General features: G+C 41.6%; 1 protein-coding gene across 1 annotated transcript in view; it reads right to left on the bottom strand.

Moving 5' to 3' along the window:
• FKBP1B (FKBP prolyl isomerase 1B) overlaps positions 1-22392 on the bottom strand; it is a 120335-nt gene that overhangs the window by 4719 nt on the left and 93224 nt on the right. The window contains exon 3 of the mRNA XM_089656106.1: positions 14447-14559. Coding sequence (XP_089512232.1) covers positions 14447-14559 — 113 coding nt within the window. The remainder of the gene's footprint in view (positions 1-14446; positions 14560-22392) is intronic.

The following is a 22392-nucleotide window of genomic DNA, read 5'->3' as shown; positions in this document are numbered from 1 at the left end:
AAAAGCACCTTTTAGTGAATTATTTTAATGAACTCTGAATAATCTCACATGTGGCAGTCGATCCCCATAGACAGCTATGCGAAAGTCAACTGATGTCAAATGTAAGAGGAATGCATGTGCCCATGCGTTCGCCTTTGTGTATGAGCATTGGGGGAGGGGGGGGGGGGGAGTCATGGCACTTTGAATACATTTTTTTTATTACTCTGTCACTTTACATTTTTTTTTTATCACTTCTATTGCTGTCACAAGCAATGTAAATATCCCGTGTAACAGGAATAGACACAGGTATTTACATGGAGGGATCTCTATGAGACCCTAAATCCCTCCTCTGCACTTGAAAGCATTAAAAGCACCTAGATTGGTGTTTTTGAATGCTTTCAGATTTTTAAAAATGGCGGCAAAGGTTTCCGAGTAAACCAGAAGTGATGTCAGTTGATGTCAGATGTACCACAAAGGAGAGTTGATCAAAACCGATTCCAATGTACTGGCTGGTCGCTCAGGATTTCTGGTGGGATGGGAGATCCCAGAGAGTGGCAGGAGGGGGGGACGTCCCCTCCTGTTGCTTGTATAAGCAATCGAGCTGCTAGTAGCCGCTCCAACTGCTTGTACAAGAGAGCCAGAGCTAAAAAAACAGTATTAGGGTGATTACTCCGTTACAACCACCGAAAGTACAGCAGTGGTGCCCATGAAATAATTTTCAGATCTTGGGGACTCCAGCTAAATATTATTATTGCCAAAGCTTATGATACATTTGCATGATCGCTAAGTTATAGATATAATAATAAATTTTAAAAAATAAGGAATGTGAAAAACTTGACACCTAGTGGATAATTTTTTAATACCCACTGCAGTATATGATAAAATTATGTAGTGGTCTTTTGCATTGATGGTCAGTGAAGAGGCTCTACCTTACATTGGCAGTCAGTGTAAAGATCTCCATTACGTCAGTGGTCAGCACAGAAGTTCTCTCTTACGCTGGTAGTCAGCTCAGAAGCTCTCCCTTACACTGGTGGTCAGCGCAGAAGATCTCTCTTGCACTGGTGGTCAGAATAGAAGATCTCCCTTGCACTGGTGATCTCCTTTACACTGGTGGTAAGTGTAGAGGATCTCCCTTACACTGGTGGCCAGCAAAAAGGTATTCCCTTACACTGGTGGTCAGCGCAGAAGTTCTCCCTTGCACTGGTGCTCAGCGTAGAAGATCTCCCTTGCACTGGTGGTCAGCGTAGAAGATCTCCCTTGCACTGGTGGTCAGCGTAGAAGATCTCCCTTACACTGGTGGTCAGTGAAGAGGTATTCCCTTATACTGGTAGCTAGCACATAAGTTCTCCCTTACGCTGGTGGTCAGCGATGAAGATCTCCCGTGCACTGGTGGTCAGCGATGAAGATCTCCATTGCACTGATGGTCAGAGTTGATGATCTTGTTTATTTATTTCATGTATTTATTTATTTCAGGTACTTATATAGCACCGTCAATTTACGCAATATACATATATATTGTACATTCACATCAGTCCCTAACCCTCAAGGGGTGTACAATCTAGGGTCCCTTACTTACATTCCTACATACACATACAAGGGCCATTTTAGACAGGAGCCAATTAACCTACCAGCATATCTTTGGAGTGTGGGAGGAGACAGGAATATCCACACAAGCACAGGGAGAACATGCAAATTCCAGGTAGGTGGTGCCATGGTTGGGATTTGAACCAATGACCCTAGTACTGCTAGGTGGAAATACTAACCACTTAGCCACTGTGCTGTCCACTGGTGGTCAGCGTACAAGATCTCCCTTACACCGGTGGTCAGCGAAGAGGTATTCCCTTACACTGGTGGTCAACATAGAAGATCTCTCTTTTACTGGTAGTCAGCGTAGGAGATCTCCCTGGCATTGGTGGTCAGCATTTATGATCTTCCTTACACTGGTGGTCAGCGTAGAAGATCTCCCTTGCACTTATGGTCAGCGTTTATGATCTCCCTTACAATGGTGGTCAGCGAAGAGGTATTTCCTTACACTGGTTGTCAGCATAGAAGTTCTCTCTTACACTGATGGTCAGTGCCCCTTACATTGATGGTCAAAGTACTAACCATTTACTTTCATGGAAATTTGAGAAGTTACAGTTACCTCGGGGGGTCAGTGGCAAAGAATATTCCTTTATGGACAGCTAAAAAGATCATTGGCATCAGAGAATACTTACTTGTGAGATGAGATGACAGAGTCCTCTAGTCCCACATCCCTGCCCCTGCCAAATTAGGTCAGTGTTGAAGCTATGCAGCACATTCTGGCCAGAAGCCAATCATCCACTTCTCAAGGAGCCCCCTAGCAACCCCATCGCATGCTCTAGGGTCTCAAGAACCTCAACCACTTTGTCTGCTCTAAAATATCTTAATGGCAGCAAGCTAAAACGAACCATTTCCACCAGAGAATAATTGTCAACTCAAAGAAAAGCATCAGAGAACAAGATGGACAATGCACATCTACTAAATGGATCATTGCCCCACTTCCCAAAGAGCCTATCAGAAAAACAGAAACAAAGTCCTAACTATGCAATGCCACAGTGTCCACAAACACGTACAGCGTCTGTCAGAGGCATTCCAGGAATGACATAGAGTCTGTGTCAGTGTCAGCTAGAGACTGGATTATGAGAAAACTGTGATGAAAATAAACACAGAGACGGAGGGGGTTGTAAAATCTTCTGTATTAACATTTAAAAATAGCACCCTCATTTATAAAACTGCCACTTTCAGTAACAGCAAGCCAGTACATGTCTGTAAATATAGACGATAAATTACTTTTATGCTGTATACCTCAGTATGAAAAAATAATCTCAGGGAAAACAAGCGGGCAAGGGATATGCATTACAGTCATCTCACTAGAAGACAAAATTGTTGTCTTGTTTTAAGTATAAGCGGAATAAAAATGGGGACAAGGACATGACTACCAAGTTCACTCTCCATTACTTATGAGAGGTCCAAAAGTTCAAATAATTTTATGAAAAGAACTCCCAGTAGATTTTATGTAGAAGTCACCAAAATGTATCATACACTTACTTCAAATATATTTGCAGGCAAAACTGTTTTTTCCAGCCTTAGAAAGAGTGCAGAATGGTCAGAACCTCTTTCAGTTTATGCTACTTTCTGTGTTCCCATAAGGGAGATTGTCCTCATTTCTTGTAGGGGCGGATGAATGGCGAGAACCTCTCTCAGCTTTCATTGGCATCTTTATTTTTACTACTAATTTTTCCATACCTCCTGTCCAGGTGACATTTAATGATTCTGTCTCTTCTTATGGAAACAAGAGAGCCCTCTGCAAAGGCAACATCTAATACTTAAATCTCTTGGTGCCTGCAGCTGATCTCTGCAGTAGTCAACCTAGATGGACTTGTTGTGTAGTCCATGTGGTCACGGAGAATTTGTCAGTGCAGCAGCTTTTTCAGTTCATATCTGGAGACTTGAAAGGGTAAAAATGTTTTATGTGAATGGGTGAAGCATTTATATTATTATTATTATTATACAGGATTTATATAGCGCCAATAGTTTGCTCAGCGCTTTACAATATAAAGGGAGACAATACAGCAACAATACAGTTCAATACAAGAGGGATAGGAGGGCCCTAGAAATAAGATTTGAACACAGGTATACAGTATCCTATCCTATTTCTATTGCATTGCAGGTCAGTTGGCAGACCTAAACCTGTAGCTCTCCCCCAACTTCTGTTTATTTGACGTATATTGGCACTATATCCACTAGAGCATTTGCATTTTGCAGAGCAGGCTAGGGACTGGCCATAGGACGACATAGTTGTTCAGCTTAAAGGTGTGTTGCAATATGTGTGAAGCAAAAATCCATATTTGCTAGAATATCACAGTATGCAGAGGGTTCATCCAGAATTTTTAATCATTTTGCAGAGCTCTTAAAGATATGGCCAGGGGTGTGTTTACCACAAGGCAAACAAGGCATTTGCCTAGGGTGGCATTTTTCAGGGTGGGGGGGCAGCACTGCCCCTTGGAAGAAGGGACGAAAGAAGGGACACACGCAGCATGGGGACCTGGTGGGTTCCGAGAGATGCTGTGGGTTTCATGACGGTGTATGCACAGCCTGACTCTCGTTCCTGAGGATGTCCAGAGCTGTAATGGTGAGTGTCTTTCTCTCTCTCGCCATGAGAGATGGTGGGTGGTGTATGGGGGGCAGTGGTAGCTAAATGCTCAGTTGGAGGGTAGGGGTGTTCTTGGTCAATGTCAGGCTCTTTCTGCGGGGGGGCGCCAATTTTTGTGTTGCCTAGGGCAGCACAAAACCTAAATGCACCACTGGATATGGCCACTTTATTAGGCACACTTGTTCATTTGCTTGGTAACACAAATTGCTAATCAGCCAATCACATGGCAGCAACTCAATGTATTTAGGCATCTAGACGTGGTGAAGATGACTTGCTGAAGTTCAAATCGAGCATCAAAACAGGGCAACACAGTGGCTAAATGGTTAGCACTTCCACCTGGCAGTACTAGGGACATTGGTTCGACAGGCATCACCTGCCTGAAGTTTGCATGTTATCCCTGTGTCTGTGTGGGTTTCCTCTGGGTACTCTGGTTTCCTCCCACACTCCAAAGACATGCTGGTAGGTGAATTGGCTCCTGTCTAAATTGGCCCTAGTATGTGTATGTATGAATGTAAGTTAGGGACCTTAGAAGGTACGCTCCTTGAGGGTTAGGGACTGATGTGAATGTACAATATATATGTATATTGCGTAAATTGACAGCGCTATATAAGTACCTGAAATAAATAAATACATGAAATAAATAAACAAGATCATCAACTCTGACCATCACTGCAATGGAGATCTTCATCGCTGACCACCAGTGCAAGGGAGATCTTCTACACTGACCACCAGTGTAAGGGAGAACTTATGCGCTAGCTACCAGTAAAAGGGAATACCTCTTCACTGACCACCAGTCCAAGGGAGATCTTCTACGCTGACCACCAGTGCAAGGGAGAACCTCTGCGCTGACCACCAGTGTAAGAGAATACCCCTTCGCTAGCCACCAGTGTAAGGGAGATCCTCTACACTGACCACCTGTGTAAAGGAGATCACCAGTGCAAGGGAGATCTTCTATTCTGACCACCAATGCAAGAGAGATCTTCTGCGCTGACCACCAGTGTAAGGGAGAGTTTGTATGTTCTCCCTGGGCCTACGTGGGTTTCCTCTGGGTACTCTGGTTTCCTCCCACACTCCAAAGACATGCTGGTAGGTGAATTGGCTCCTGTCTAAATTGGCCCTAGTATGTGTATGTATGAATGTAAGTTAGGGACCTTAGATTGTACACCCCTTGAGGCTTAGGGACTGATGTGAATGTACAATATATATATGTAAAGCACTACGTAAATTGATGGCGCTATATAAGTACCTGTTATAAATAAAATGATAAATTGAATGCTTTAGACCTCAGCATGATCCGGGGCTACACTACCCCTTAAATCATTGCCCTTGAAGGATGGTCTCTTTGATTTATGTCTAACCATTTCGGATGCAGTGTTTGCCTGTCAGCGTGGACGTATGCGTGTGATGAGTCTGGGCTCTTGTTTTTCAAGGCGATAACGTTATCAGTCCTTGTTTTAATGGTGATTGGAGGATTATTTAGTGATACTAGATTCACTGTGTAATTTGTGTAATTTTATATCTCAATAAAAGGTGTATGTTTGGCTACACTGCAGTTGGTCTTCCAGAGAAGCTTCTTTACTTTTGTCACCAATGCTTTATCTTTGATAAGATACAATAAAATAGAATGGGGAAGAAAGGGGATTTAAGTGTCTTTGAATGTAGCATGGTTGTTGGTACCAGATGGGCTGGTCTGAGTATTTAAAAAACAGCTCATCTACTGGGATTTTCATGTACAACCATCTCTAGGGTTTACAGAGAATGGTCTGAAAAAGAGTAAATGAGTGGCAGTTTTGTGGATGAAAATGCCTTGTTGATGTCAGAGGTCAGAGGAGAATAGGCAGACTGGTTGCTGCAACATTCAAATGCTATGGTCAGAATTTGGCATAAACAACATGAAAGCATGGATCCATCCTGCCTTGTATCAATGGTTCAGGCTGGTGGTGTAATGGTGTGGGGAATATTTTCCTGGCACTAGTAGGGTGTACCTAATAAAGTGGCCAGTGAGTGTAAGTTGCTAATGCTGCCTAACATGTTCCACCACATTAATGGCCTCCTCAGGGTAAAGTGCAGTGCATGCTAACCTGCTGTACTGGTTGGTTCACACCATAGAAATGCAGTCCATATGCGTTTCTGCATGTGCATTTTTGATACATTCCGGTGCATTTTTAAGGCTTCACCTTAAATAAAGATATGTGCGTTCCAGTGCATTTTTGGTGCATTTCAGATGCATTTCACAGCATTCCAGTACAGTTTGTTTTTGGTGCATTTCAGATGCATTTCACAGTGTTCCAGTACAGTTTGTTTTTGGTGCATTTCAAATGCATTTCACAGCGTTCCAGTACAGTTCGTTTTTGGTGCATTTCAGATGCATTTCACAGTGTTCCAGTACAGTTCGTTTTTGGTGCATTTCAGATGCATTTTACCGCGTTCCAGTACAGTTCATTACAGAAAAAATGCAGCATTTTTTTTCCCTGGAACTAGAACACACTAGAACTGACCGCACTGTTGTGAACCATGCCACTGGAAACCATATAGACCTACTATCCATGTGGTGTGAACCAGCCCTAAAAGTTGTGATCTGCGCTTTTTCTAATGTATTCACTTACATGGCTCTATATGAGGCTGTAAACCTCCAAAGTAGCTCTGCAGATGGTCATCAACTGCAGGAACCCGATTAGAACACGAGATGGAGCACCAGGAAAGAGACCTGCAGACACGCGTCTCCTATGATTTAACAGCCATGCAGCTGTCACTGCCTGACAGACACGCATTATAATGTGGAACTGAATATGCAATGATCGCTGGCCCTGTCAAGATGGGCGAATGGCTTTTACATATATTGCTCCTCGCTAAAAATAACTTTCACTTCTGTTTCCAAAGAGCGGTAAGGGAATATTTAAATGTCACTGTGATCCAGCTCTCTGCCTCACTGGGGAACCCGATTTAATATTGTGTTGAGAGAACTAGGACATGATTTGATGACTTTATACTAGTCTGAACACACAAATTAACTTCATTATATATATATTAAAAAAAAAAAACCCCTAAGATGTCTGTAAACCTGAAAGAATACAAATAGATCACTCAATTATATTGCATGCAATTGCTGATCTTTTTTTTTTTTATATATAATGCTTTTTATTTAAGTAAAATACCTATTAATGTTACCAGTTCAATCCCCTTCCTCGCTGCACACGGCATCGCTCTGGAGACACAGCAATTCCATGCAATTCCCTTCCAGTAATGTCAGCCCGGTATCTCATATTTCTTGTCTAATACACAATGGGGGAGAGACTAATGCAGGCCATACATGGCCCAAATTCCGAATGATTTTTCGTCCAAAAATCAAAAACATTGTCCGCTTGGTAATCCGATGGTGCCATCAATGATTTAAAAAAAATCGGCCGACCAAGTCATAAAGGTCACCCCATATAACAGGCAAAACTTCTGATCCTTCCAGGTCATGGATCATGCACATATTCTTTTCGGAAAAACGATTGTACGATTTGACCATCATTGAGTCAAAAATTTTTCACAGATTTTCCAAAAAGGGGAGGAACTACAAAAATCGGCTGGTGCTATTGACCCACTAAAAGAGCGAAAATTGGCCGATTATTCTTAGGTCCGATTTTCGGATGAAAAATTGGTCGAATTTTGACCCATGTATGGCCGGCATAAGGTTTCGTCCGAAAATCAAAAACATCGTTTGCTTGGTAATCTGATGGTGCCATCAATGATTTAAAAAAATCGGCCGACCAAGTCATAAAGGTCACCCATATAACAGGCAAAACTTCTGATCCTTCCAGGTCACGGATCATGCACATATTCTTTTCGGAAAGACGATCGTACGATTTGACCATCATTGAGTCAAAAATTTTTCACAGATTTTCCAAAAAGGGGAGGAACCACAAAAATCGGCTGGTGCTATTGACCCACTAAAAGAGCGAAAATCGGCCGATTATTCTTAGGTCCGATTTTCGGATGAAAAATTGGTCGAATTTCGATCCATGTATGGCTGGCATAAGGCTTCATGCACATTGGGCGTTTTGATAACGCTGGTAACGTTAGCTGTGTAAAGTCACATTTAAAACGTGAGTTTTTCAGCTTTTTTAGCGTTTTTACATTAGCGTTTAGCGGCGTTTTGCTGCGATTAGTGGCATTTTCCCACGTTTTTAGCATTCTCTTGTTTTTTTTTAAAAAAAAAACAAAAAAAGGTCCAAAAACACCAGTTTGCGGCATTTCATCACGCTTTGCCGCGTTTTCAGCGTTAGAGCAAAACTCCTTTAGAAATGCACTAGTCCTGGGTTTTTTTCCAGCCAAAAAACTTTGATTACAGTCTATGTGTGCATGGACACATAGGATAACATGCTGGGGGGTTTACTGGTTGTAGAAAAAAATGGCAAAAGCCAAAAACAGCCGCTGTAAAAACGTCCAGTGTGCATGAGAACTTAGGCTCCATGAACACGGGACGTTTTTATAATGCTGGTAATGTTAGTTGTGTAAAGTCATGTTAAAAATGTGAGTTTTTTTAGCGTTTTGGCATTAGTGTTTAGCGGCGATTAGCGGCATTTTCCCGCGTTTTTCTGTATTTGCATTTTTAGCAGTTTTTTGGGGTAAAAAAAATCCAAAAACACCAGTTTGCGGCATTTTATCGCATTTTTCAGCATTAAAGCGTTTTTATAGCTTAAAAACTCCTCTAGAAACCCACTAGTTCTGGGTTTTTCTCCAGCAAAAAAACGCCCCTGCCAAAAAACATTGATTACAGTCTACGTGTGTATGGACACATAGGATAACATGCTGGGTTGTTTACTGGTTGTAGAAAAAAATGGCAAAAGCCAAAAACAGCCGCTGTAAAAACGTCCAGTGTGCATGAGGACTTAATAAAACTGGTGCATGCAGAATCTGGTACAGTTGTGTATAGTAGCCAATCAGCTTCTAGGTTTTAGCCCTGGTTCACACTAAATGCGACTTTTAAATCGCGCTACTTTGCTTCAATTAGCGCGATTTCAAAGCGGCTGGTTAGTGCTATTTCCTGTGCAGCTTGTCTGACATCTGTGAGACTTCATCCCCATGAAATCCCCAAAAATAGTGCAGGAACCTTTTTTCAAAATCGGTCCTGCACTGCAAAGTCAGAGTCGCACCGATATGAATGGTTCCAAAGGCACATATAGGGTGCGACTTGTCATGCGATTTTGAAAACTGTCAAATTGCATGACAAATCGCATTTGTGTGAACGGGGGCTTATTGTCAAAGCCTAATTGAACAAGCTGAAGTTAGAAGCTGATTGGTTACCATGCACAGCTGCACTATATTCTATGTGCACCAGTTTTAGGCTGGCCATAGACGGGCCGTTTATCGGCCAAATTGTCGGCCGATAAACAAAAAATCGGTCGTTGCTGCCATGGATGCTGCCACCAATGCTTACGAAAAATGGCCGTTTTTCGTGGATTTTCCAGCATGACCGATAAAAAGAAATGAGAAGATCCGCGATCCGGCATTGCCCCACTAACGGTGTGAACATCGGCCGATTTCTCTTTCTGACAAATATTCGGCCGATAAATGACCCGTCTATGCATGCATTAGTAAATCTCCCATATTATGTTACGTACAATGTGCTTTCCTTGTCCTCTACTGAGCTAAACATAGGGCAGAGAGGGTCGGTGACTAGCAACTGACTGACAGTAGCTGTCACTGTCATCCTTTCTCGCAGCAGTGAAGAAGCGTCACTACAAGACCCCCCCCCCCCCCAGAGAAACAAAAGCCTGATAGTGGTTACATGACCGCTAATAAAATATCTTAAAAACAAACCTAGTTTACCTTTTTTTCTTTCATTTTTTACATGCATGCTAAATAATGCATTATGAGTCTGAAGAACACCTATAACCCTCAAAACATTATTTTATGAAAACAGAGAACCTGTAGAATAAAAAAAATGATTTGTGTCGAGCAAATAAATACCAAAATATGTCAGATCTCAAAATTTCGTGCATCCCTGAAATGGTGACAAACTGCTCTTTAGATTGAAGTTAACTTAAATTATGCCCATAGAATTACTCCTCTCACACTGGTGTGTATACCTAATGTGTGGTGTAACTGGTGTTTGTGTATGTACAGTATGTACGCTTTGTTTATGCTTGGGTGTACACAGGGAGAGGACCTTTACAATTTTTTTAAATTATATTACTAGATTTTATCATGTTTATTTTTTTTTACTTGAATATATTACTATCATTAGAGGGCTTACCAGCCTCCTATGTGATACCATTATGTAGGTGACAGGTCCTCTTTATGGAGGACATCAGGGTTATATTAAAATCCTCATTTCTCCCCTCCATTTTGCTTTAGGAGACAAAAAGTGCAGAATGCACTCACTCTCTTTATCCTGGCCACAGCCTGCATCAGTCTCACAGCTGTGAACCCAAAAGTGCTGAGGACAGAATGCTTCCAGGTTCATTGGTCATTGGAGAGATAGGGCCTAGGATCTGTCCTCTGTGCTTCTTATTGGCCATTCTGAGCAGGAGAGTCCAGGGACCATTTAGTATACCTGTGAGCTTGCCTGAAACCTTTCAATGCCATGCCATGTGCTACACCAAAGGATCAATGCAAACCTAACAATGAACTTCTCTTATTTGCTCCATTTTTGGTCTGCTAAATATGCTATCTGTCCAATAAGTGAAAAAATAAAGGCTGATTATGTCAGAAATCTTGTGAGATGATAACCTATCTGCCTTTGTATAAGGAGGGGTTATGGAGATGAGAGGAGACAAGGAAGCCAAAGACAAGTCAAAACCCAAACGAAAATTCTTGGTTGTTAGTTTTTTGCATCATTAGTGTTCCAGCAGCACGACACGATTTTCGTGTTGCAAACAAAAGTGCCTCATCCAACATGTTGAATTTTGTTTTGAAAAAGGAAACAAATGATGGCACAATCACATGCATCATTTTCATTTTTCGATTGACAGAACATTCAGTTTTCAACTCATCTATGGTCTGCCATACAGGGAGGGAAGGAGGAGATAAGGAGGGTTTATGAAGATGAGAATGGAGGAAGAGATAAGTAGGGGTTATGGGGATGAGAAGGGAGGAAGAAATAAGTAGGGGTTACAGTGAGGAGAAAGGAGGAGGAGATAAGGAGGGGTTATGGAGATAAGAAGGTAGGAGGAGATAAGGAGGGGTTATGGAGATAAGTAGGTAGGAGGAGATAAGAAGGGTTTACGAAGATGAGAATGGAGGAAGAGATAAGTAGGGGTTAAGGCGATGAGAAGGTAGGAGGAGATAAGGAGGGGTTATGGAGATGAGAAGGGAGGAAGAAATAAGGAGGGGTTATAGTGATGAGAAGGGAGGAGGAGATAAGAAGGGGTTATGGAGATAAGAAGGTAGGAGGAGATAAGCAGGGTTTACGAAGATGAGAATGGAGGAAAAGATAAGTAGGGGTTATGGCGATGAGAAGGGAGGAAGAAATAAGGAGGGGTTATGGCGATGAGATGGGAGGAGGAGATAAGGAGGGGTTATGGCGATAAGAAGGTAGGAGGAGATAAGGAGGAGTTATGATGATGAGAAGGGAGGAAGAGATAAGGAGGGGTTATGGTGATGAGAAGGTAAGAGGAGATAAGGAGGAGTTATGGTGATGAGAAGAGAGGAGGAAATAAGGAGGGGTTATGGAGATAAGAATGTAGGAGGAGATAAGGAGGGGTTATGGTGATGAGAAGGAAGGAGGAGATAAGGAGGGGTTATGCAGATGAGAATGTAGGAGGAGATAAGGAGAGGTTATGGTGATGAGAAGGAAGGAGGAGATAAGGAGGGGTTATGGAGATAAGAAAGTAGGAGGAGATAAGGAGGGATTATGGTGAAAGAAGGAAGGAGGAGATAAGGAGGGGTTATGGAGATAAGAAGGTAGGAGATAAGGAGGGGTTATGGTGATGACAAGGAAGGAGGAGATAAGAAGGGGTTATGGAGATAAGAAGGTAGGAGGAGATAAGGAGGGGTTATGAGGATGAGAAGGGAGGAGGAGATAAGGAAGGGTTATGGGGATGAGAAGGGAGGAGGAGATAAAGAGGGGTTATGCAGATGAGAAGGCAAGAGATAAGGATGGGGTTATGGAGATGAGAAGGGAGGAGGAGATAACGAGGGGTTATACAGATAAGAACGTAAGAGGAGATAAGGAGGAGTTATGGATATGAGAAGGGAGGAGGAGATAAGGAGGGGTTATGGAGTTGAGAAGGTAGGAGGAGATAAGGGGGGTTATGGAAATGAGGAGGGGGAGGAAATAAGGAAGGATTCTGGAGATAAGAAGGGGAGTTATGGAAATGAGTAGAGGAGGAGGAGCTAATCCATCAGAAATTAGGTAGGCACGGCTGACACCACATGCTTAGAAATTCATACCTGTGATGTAAAGTCAATGAGGAAGGAAGGAGTATACTATATTCTGGCATATCAGCAGTAATGTGTCTACACTTGCAGCATGTTTTCAGAGATAAAACATGGGAACATGTGTATGTATTCCAGAAATGTACTAAATATATGTTTTTTTCTTTAATGTTGCCTTGGCGTACACTTTACTTGCTGTTATTCAGTGAATGTGGCATTTACATAAAAAACAAATTCAAAATCAATAAGAAATTGTCTTAGTACAGTGGAGCTTACTGAAAAATCCCTCTGAGAGTCTATGGAATCAAATTTGACTGCTAATCCTATGCAAATGTTTCCAGTGTTCCTCACTGTCTCCCCCTTGGTAGAATGTACATGCTTTATCAGCGATTCATGCCAATATACAGAGACAGAAGACTCTATGTGCCTAACTGGTGAAACAAAGGCACAGAAGAGTGGAAGTGTTGCTCATGACAAACAGGTTTTAGATATAATGTATGGACAGCAGGGACAGTGTGCAGTCTCTAATGCCCAGTACACCCAGAAAAAACATATTCGGAGCCATCACCCGATAATCTATTGGTTAGTACACAGCATTCAAGAGCCGATTATAACTTTGGGGTCGCAGCAATGTAAACCTTACATCCAATGCCAAAACTGCAGCAATGGGGTGCACAATGGCATATTGATCATTATTAGGGAACACTAACAACTAATGACCACTGCTGAGCAACAAGGAGGTAAGCAGGGGGCATATTGACCATAAAGGGGGCACACTGACTTTAAATGATTTGGGGAAGGGGAACACCAATGACTACCAACAGTGATAGAGCACTCAACACTGATCGCCAACAAGGCGGCACATACCATTAACCACCAACATTTAGAAAACTGGAAACTACAAGCTGTTCTGTGCGTTACATATTCCTGACCCCTGCACCCTGCCTGCCACACTGTATACGTTATGTCCTAAACTGAAACAATTTTGGGGATGTTTTTACTGTCCTGGCATTAGTAGGCCTCAAAAATGTGATAGACAGTCCAATCATCACATTTTTAAAAAAAATTTGTTTTTTTTCCCCGTTATATAGTAAACAAATAAATAAGCCAAGGGGTATTAAATACTGCCAAAAGAAGGCTCTACTCATCTGAAAAAAAGTATATAAAATTAATTCGAGCACAGTGTTGATAAAAAACAAAAAATGGCCTGGAAATTAAAGGATAAGGGAGTCTTGGGAAACATGTAAGAATGGGACCAAACTCAACGTTTAAAGGAAAAATAACTACAAACATTTCTTCAGTTGCCTAAATCTCTGGATATTTTAATATGTAGTTTTCTATATAATCTCTGCTCTGCTTAAAGTGGTTGTAAACCCTTACACATACCCAGTGAAGAGACTGGCCTCAGGTGATACACAGAGATTAAACAAATCCTCCTAGATAAGTGGTACCTGTTTATCTGCAGTATTCTCTTCTCTACATCATTCAAAGTACTGAATTTATAAAGTGTTTCTGAGAGTTCAGGGGTGGAGAGCTGAAGTTACACTCTACAAAGCTCAGTGAGGAGAGCTCTGAGAGCTGATTAGAGGGAAGGGAAGGCAAGGGACACCCCTCCACACAGCTCTCAGGAACAGAGCTGAGGCTGTCAATCTGATGGAGATCCCTCCCGTCACCATTTTTCTCTTGGTGTCAGGAAAGTGTGTCAGAAGTGATTCATGCTGATAGCAGATGAATGAAGCAGCACTCAGAAATCACACTATGGAGGGATATGCTTTGTTCATATTTCATATCTGAGGTTTACAAACACTTTAAGCATTTGTTTTTTCATTATATGGTCAGTTTGAATAGGCCCAATATGCAGCAAGTTGACTTTAATACACTTCAAGGGTCACATCTTATCATAAATTATAAAGGATATATTTATACCTGTGCAATTCCATCATCCCATCCTTTGATCACTTCCTGTCGTCCTAACCTGAACTTGAAAGGCTTGTTTCTATCCCTGGATGAATCAAACTTCTTTCCATTCTGCAGCATGCCTGAAGAAGAAAAAACATAAAAAGATTATCAATATTGCAGAAAAACCCGGGCCCAGTAAAAGTGAACATACACCTGTAGATCATCTGCAGAGAAGGGTCATGTTAGATCCACCTGTCTAACTTCTTCACCATGGAAAAGCCTTGAAATACTTTTACTGATTATACACCTGCTGTATAATTAGCACCACCTTCTGTATACAAAGTTATTTTCAGTAAGGATCTTAAAATGAATTGAATACCTGTATGATGAAAACAAATTAAAACAGTGAAAATGGGGGTATCCCCTAATATTAAAGTGTTACTAAACCCAGAACCCCACATTCACTATATCTGGTCTCCCACAGTACACACAACATGGAAATGCAATTATTTTAGTAAATATGTCTCTGTCTGGACAGTGCCGATTGGCCCTGTGCTGATCACATGAACTCTCCCAAGGAAAAAAAAAAAAAACCTCTCTAGCAATACACACCAAACTGAGCATGTGCAGAATGTCTTATCAGGAGATAAGAGGGGGACAGTGGAAAAAGGGGAAGATCAGAGAAGTCAAGGTCAAATGGCATTTTACACAATGCAGAGGTTTAACCCCTTAGGTTCCACAGAGAGTAAAACAAGCATGCTTTACTGCATCTACAGACTTATTTTACTGTTGTGGGTTTAGTAACACTTTAATGGTCACTGTCAAAATGATCTCTTACACTCATATTCAATGTAAAACCCCCTTTGCATTGGTGATCTGTGTAGGTGAGGGATTAATTCACCACTGCACACAGCTCACAGAACCACTAGAACCCTCATAAGGAGCCCTGGTTCAGAAAGGCAGTGTGGAAATGTGCATCTATTCCAAAGATGTGGTAAAATGTTTTTTAATTTTGCCTTAATATACACTTTAAAGTGAAATTAAAGGCTTGTTTTTTTTTTTAAACAACAAACATGTCATGCTTACCTGCTCTGTGTAGTGGTTTTGCACAGAGCAGCCCAGATCTTTCCTTTCTCAGGTCTCCTGCTGGCGTTCCTGGCCCCTCTTTCCTGCCTAGTGCCCCTTAGAGCAAGCACCTTGCTATGGGGGCATAAATGCAGCCTTGCTCTGCATGTCCATTCACACATGGAGCATAGCTTGGCCCCACCCCTGCTCTCTCTACATTGGCTCACTGGCTGTGATTGACAGTAGTGGGAGCTGATGGCTTCTGATGTGTCCCAGCCAATGAGGAAGGAGAGACTCAGGACAGCCGAGGCTATTGTGCACATCGTTAGATCAAGATGGGGCTCAGGTAAATATTAGGGGGGTTGGATGCGTCGCTGCATACAGAAGGTTTTTTACCTTCATGCATGAAGGTAAAAAACCTCAAGGCTTTACAACTGCTTTAAGTACAGTAATTCTATAAATGTGGCATTTACATAAAAGGCACATACATAATTCAAAATAAAACTGGATTAATACAGTTCAGTATATTGATAAATCCGTTGTTTGAGACTCCTTTAATCAAATGTGACTGATAGTTCTATGTAAAAGTTTCCATTGTTCTTCACTCACTTCCCCTTGGCATAATGCACCTGTTTGCTACCATTACATGCAAATGAGGATCCCTAGTAGTTGATGGAAACCTGGTTGACAAAGGCTCTGTTCGATCATCCCTAGTAACTGTGAAAAAAAAAAACACATTTGTATTGTCCCCTGGACAGCGTAGGTGGCTGGCACCCCACCATTTGGTGAGATAAGGACATGTCTACTGGTGGCCAAGCCAGCTGCAGTATGTCTCCAGCAGCCCGATCTCCAGTAGTGAGAGAAAGAGGGAAATACGGTTTTCTCTGTATTGTTCTAATTAATGCTAATGCCTAGAATATGCAAAGCAAGAATAGTCAGTGAATATGAAACTTAATATTTTGCAATAATATCTACTTTTGTCTTCTTGGGTTCTTGTCTTCTAGAGAAGGCCTCCTGCAGTTCAGTCATGCTACTGGTGTTAGGTGCATGTGCAGATACATACACAGTATACTGATGGCCACATCCGTATGGACAAATTTATATGCATAAGTAGGAAGAGATGCCCAGTAGATGGGCTTGTGAGCACACTGCTCAACAGGTCTTGTTACGAATATACTCCTGGAAAAGATGAGCAGTGGTGATCCAAAAACACACGATCACACAGTCAACAGTTGGCCCATTGAAGTGGTGCTGATGGATGTCAGTGAACAACCAGCAGTTAGCCTTGGGCAGACTACAGAAAGAAACTTAGGGCCAGATGGAGACATCCCTCTGAATTGGAACGAGTGAGTGTGAATAGATCAACAGTGGTATCAGCCAAACCCTGTAGGTGGCAGTTGCCAATAGTGCTAGGGACCTACCACAGTTAGAAAACAGCAATAATAACAATAACAATAAAAACTGCCTAATGGATTATAAACTATCCAGTTGCAGATGTTGCATGTTCCTTTTGGAGAATATCTCCAATCTCTTCCTATCTTGGTGAAAGGTGGTCACTGGAACAGAAGGTTAGGGTAAACCTCTTCAATAGAGACATACAACAAGTAAAACTTTTCTACTAAAGCATGCAAGGGGCAAACATTCTGTTGGGTTTACATTTCTGTCTATATCCCTGCTGGGGAACATACTGTAGCTCATGTGCAAAGTACTGCCATCACCATCCAGACAAGGCAATTCTCTAGATTTAAATTTACAGAAAAGAAGAGTCAGTTGATACCTCACAAAGATGAAGGTTTGCTATTAAAACAGCTAGACATTATACAAAGTGGTCTTATTATTAGCTTACTCACACTAGGATTGTAAATTCGTATTTTCTCAGGGTTGCTATAGTTCTTAACATCAGCAGGCCATATGCTACACAATTAACACTTGTGGGGTTCTTTTTCTAATTGGATGATCCCAGCATGGTCCTATTAGAAGAAAAAGAACATTTCTATAACTGTTATTCCTATCATTATGAGTTACAAAATGTATTTTGGTTAACTGAAAATATAATAATAAGGCTGGATGGATGTCTACATTCTGAATACTCATTGGCCAGCATTGAGAAGAAGCAATGTAAAAGCAGGGAAGCTGGCTCAAACCTGACAACACTAATATTTGTGTTGGACTGTTGAAGGACACATCCAACAAACATGGAGTTATGCACCACCGTTGGAGGAGCAGCATATTTCTGCTGAGGGTTTTTTAAATGTGCATGTAAACTTATAAGAGTACTTTTGTTACATTCACTGAAGTACATCAGCTGAACTTTTAGGCTCAGAGCCACCAACCCACTTGTGAGGCCCCTGCAACAGGTAGTTCTATGCTACTATTATTACAAAAATAATGTCCAGGGACATTCTGAGGGTAACATTGCAGTGCTCAGTGAGGCACTGTGAGGTGATTAAGAGGACCACCATTTTTCCATTTCCATCAGGTACATCAGGGTTTGACAGATCTTCACAAAACCTAAATGCCTAATTGGAGTGGGCAAGTTTGGAGTTTAAAGCAGACCTTGCAATTCAGGCACGGTCTGCTTATTCCAAGGCTCAACAAATCGAAACCAGGGTGGCTCCATCCACACCTAGGCATTTTGGGATCACGGCAGAATCTTTGTGATCGCAAACCGCAGGTTCAGGTTCCATTATTTTCAATGGCATCTAAAATGTGGTGTGGTTTTGCCGTGATTGTTGCATTCCAAATCGCATTGCATGAAGCTTGTCGCCCAAAATTTGCCTTGCCATGGGCGCCGACATGTTCTGCTATGTTCCATGTTAACCAGATCACACACAGTCAGCATGCAAATTTCTGTAGAGGAAGCGCTGTTTTGCCGTTACCTTGACACAATTGTACATGTATTTTGCCTATGCACAATTTTCAATATAAAGGAAGTTGTGTTTTGAAACATTCACTCCTACAAGACTTTGTAGGACCGAGGAATCTTTTGTATATGGGTAGTAAAGGCAGCGTGCTCTTCGGAGTAAAATCTTATAAATAACTAAGGCCACATGCACACTGAGTGGGTCCATAGAAAGTTCCTATCAGCCAAACTTTCCTGTTCATAAAAGACATAAAGGATTTGGGCATGTTTTTTTTGTAACTTGTTTGATTAGCAGTTTCCCCCAGCAAGGCAAGAGAGCTTCCCATAGATTTGAGATCCCCCAACTGAAAACATAGTGACGTCTCATGTAAGACCATATGTGCCTCCAGCTTCAAATTATCCAACATGTTCAGTACACGGTTCTGTTTTAGAAAAGTTGGATGAATCATGTTTTAGCCGCTGTTAAGGTTTACATTGGAAGAGGTTACAATGTCCATTAGGAAGTTCATGAACAAGCAATCCACAGTAACTGGGAACCCCACGTTCCACAGGGGTTCTCAATCCGGTCTACTTTTAATCTTGGTGCTATTTTAGCTACATATTCTATCATGTATTCAGACACAAGTTGTGCTCATGAACTTGGTTATTAGTTGTTCCATCAACAGTTTTCCTAGCAGGCATGAGATCTTCCCATAGACTTGAGATCACCTATCTGAAAACATAGCGACTGTTGTCTCATGTGAGAACGTAAACTGCAACGACTATGATGGAGAGCTTCCAGCTCCAAATGAACTAACATGTTCAGTACACGGTTCTGTTTTTAGAAAAGGTGGATGAATCACGTTTCAGCCTCTGTTAAGGTTTATACTGGAAGACGTTACAATATCCATCACTGCAGCTATGTCAGATTTTCCGTCTTCTCTGGCTCCTGTCACCCGCTCACAGCATCTGCTCTTCTTGCTACAAACCTGCAGGTCTGGCATCCACTGCTGGGAGGTGAGCCAGAGATCTTCCTGAACGACAGACTCTGAACTTTCCATCAGGAAGTTCATGAACAAGCCAGCTACAGTAACTGGGGTCCCCACACGCCACAGCAAGGGGTTCTCAACCAGGTCTACGTATACCCCGGAGGTTACTTCTGTAAAAGCAACACATTCTATTGCATGCAGAAACGAGATGTGGACATGGACTTTGTTATTACATTACCAGTCAGGTTTCCCTTTCACTCGGACTATGAAAGTTTTATAGTAAGCTATGTACTTTATTAGGAAAAGCATCCAAATCCCTTAAAGGGTAATTCCACCTTTACACCAAATATTAAAAATGAATTCCCTGCTGCTATAGTCTCCACTGCATTTATCTGTTGTGCTGAAAATCATCAGCTACCCATGTATGCCGGTGTACCAATCCAGCCCCAATGATGGTGGACCAGCATAAAGCCTGCAATGTTTAACAGTCATTGGTCAGTGTGGGCATGTGATCATTGGCTATTCTTTCTTCCAGGACAGAAGAAGAGACTCTCATTGGTCAGTGCTGACCAATGTCCACTGCTGGCTTTATGCTACTATACAGCCTCCAGGGCTGTGTACAGAGTTTAAAACGTATGAATGGTATACGCTGGCGGTAGATACTTCTTGGCACAGGATTGGAAGAGTGGGGAGGGTGTAAAGGTGGAATTGCTTTTTAGTTCTATGGGAAATAAGCACCATGTATTTACTGTCCACCAGCTAATGACCCCACTGCCAGCATTTGTGAGAAATTCCTGCTATTGGGCACATACACAAAACTCCCCTTGCTTCCCCATAATACAGTACTTGAGTAACCAATCACAAGGCCCAACATATACAGCGGTAGACTGAACGTGCAGAGCTCAGTGTAAAGCAAGGTGTACACATTCATTTTTTTATCGGGCAAATGGATGGTTGAACAGAAAAAAAAATCTGACAGATTCCTGCATCAACACAATGATGTGTGATGTAGAGATCTCTCCTGTTGGGCTATTGTATTCTGGTAAAGGGGACTCCCCCCACCTGAATACACTGATCAGTGTTTGCAGCCATTGGCTACAAGCGCTGAACGAATTCTGGTTTTCCAGTAAGAACTTTTGACAGAAGCCAGTTGTTAGACCAACTTCTATTGAACAGACAGTGATACACATGTACCGAACGTCACACGGTTACTGCTGACTTTTGGTACATGTGTATTGGGCTTTAGTTTCATCTTGCTCAAACTCCTCCATCACTCCTACTGAAAAGATTCAGCATAGAGCTGTCTGACATTAACTCTTAGATTGTAAGCGCCAAGGAACAGGGCCCTCCTAACCCTCTTGTATTGAACTGTATTGTCTCCCTTTATATCATAAAGCGCTGAGCAAACTGTTGGCGCTATATAAATCCTATATAATAATAATAACAACCAGCCTGCCTCAAAGGGTTATGCTTCTATGGGCTATGAGCTTTGAAATCCAAGCATGCCTTGCTGATGTATTTTGAGGGCACCCTGAATGTAACTTAGTCCAAAAGACATAAAAAAACGAATAAATTCATATAATGTTCAAAACTATATCTGTCATTTAGTTTGAAATATAATAAAAGTATTAAAATATAACGAGTTTGCCGTAGTTAAAACACATCCAAACCCAAAAACAAACAAAAAATATATATGCTTTAACTTTTTAGGTAAAGTTCATTTTTTTTTACTTATATGTGTATATGCAATGTTAATTTAAAATATTACATTTATTTATACATTGACTTATAACAACTTGTTTCTGTGTATAGCGTTTAAATAGTTAATGCTCATCATAAAAGCGAGCTTTTCTTTACTGGTGTACATTACAGTGCCTCCGTGTTCCACTCACTCATTGCAAATCTATAGGTGTGACCAGACAGGAAATAACAGACTTAAAGGGTCAGGCCACTTTAATGTAGATAAGAGTGTTAAATGACATCATGGTTACTTACAGCTCTTAATGGCACCCACAATGAGCATATGTCAAGTGTACACAGTAGCAATGGCCATATAATACATTCTTTTCTGATAGCTGGAAGGAGTGCGAACACACAAAGCTGTGTGGGAACAGAGAGAGATACTGAAAAATGTTGTACAAGAGGAAACATAAGAAACCAACAGACATCTAGGTGGACTGATCCTTTAAATTCAAAGATAAATGATCATTAAAGGTGGATTTAAAAAAAACTCTCTATATAAAATACAGTATGAAAAAATGTATGGAGCAACGAGAAAATGTGATAAAGCTGTATCAACGACTACTTGGAAGCAACCGTTGGCCTCAAAATCTAAACTTCTTGGAAATACACTATAGCAGGGGGTGGCAACCTCCGACATTCAATGCCTTTTCAGCTGGCACATGACTGCATTGGCTGTAAATGACAGCTCTTAGGCTGTCAATTACAAATCCAGGATCACACATCTCCCTGGCATAAGTGAGAATGTCAGTGACTGAGGGGGCCTGCCCATCTGCCGGCTAGGAAGATCTCTCATCTGCCTGCCAGAAAGCCCTCTTATCTGCCCACCAGCAAGCCCACATGCCTGCACACAGCGGTACCATCAGCATAAAGGTAGGGGAGACAGGACAGTGTTTAAAAAGTGTTAGAATAGATTCCCAGGTAAACAATTAATTGTAATGTCCCACACTCCTATTTACAGTGGTAGCCTCATCTATATTTCCAAAGGGCAGCCAATAGGGTTCAATTGTGTTGTTATAATACTGTTTTCTTGTTAGTGACACATAAATAAGCATAATTCAGCAAATTATTTGGAAACCATTATTACAGGTAGCGTCAGTGAGCTAACATGAGGTCTGAGGTTTATGGATTGCAGCTGGTCTAAGGTCTGAAGTGAATGTTCTGGGGCTTATATGAAGTCTGAAATGCATGAATTGGGGCTGGTCTGAGGTCTGAATTGCATATGTGCATTGGGGATGGCTAAGGTCTATAGGTGACAGTTTTGAGCCAGCTCTGAAGTCTTACGGTGAATGGTTTTGGACCTGATCTGAGGACTAAAGATGAAGGTTGTGGGCCTG

Source organism: Staurois parvus, unplaced genomic scaffold (assembly GCF_062004578.1).
Source record: "Staurois parvus isolate SC_StPar_1 unplaced genomic scaffold, SC_StPar_1.0 ptg000886l, whole genome shotgun sequence".
NCBI classification, from domain to species: domain Eukaryota; kingdom Metazoa; phylum Chordata; class Amphibia; order Anura; family Ranidae; genus Staurois; species Staurois parvus.
Note: the sequence above shows the minus strand (reverse complement) of the source record. Positions and strands in the feature narration are given on the sequence as shown.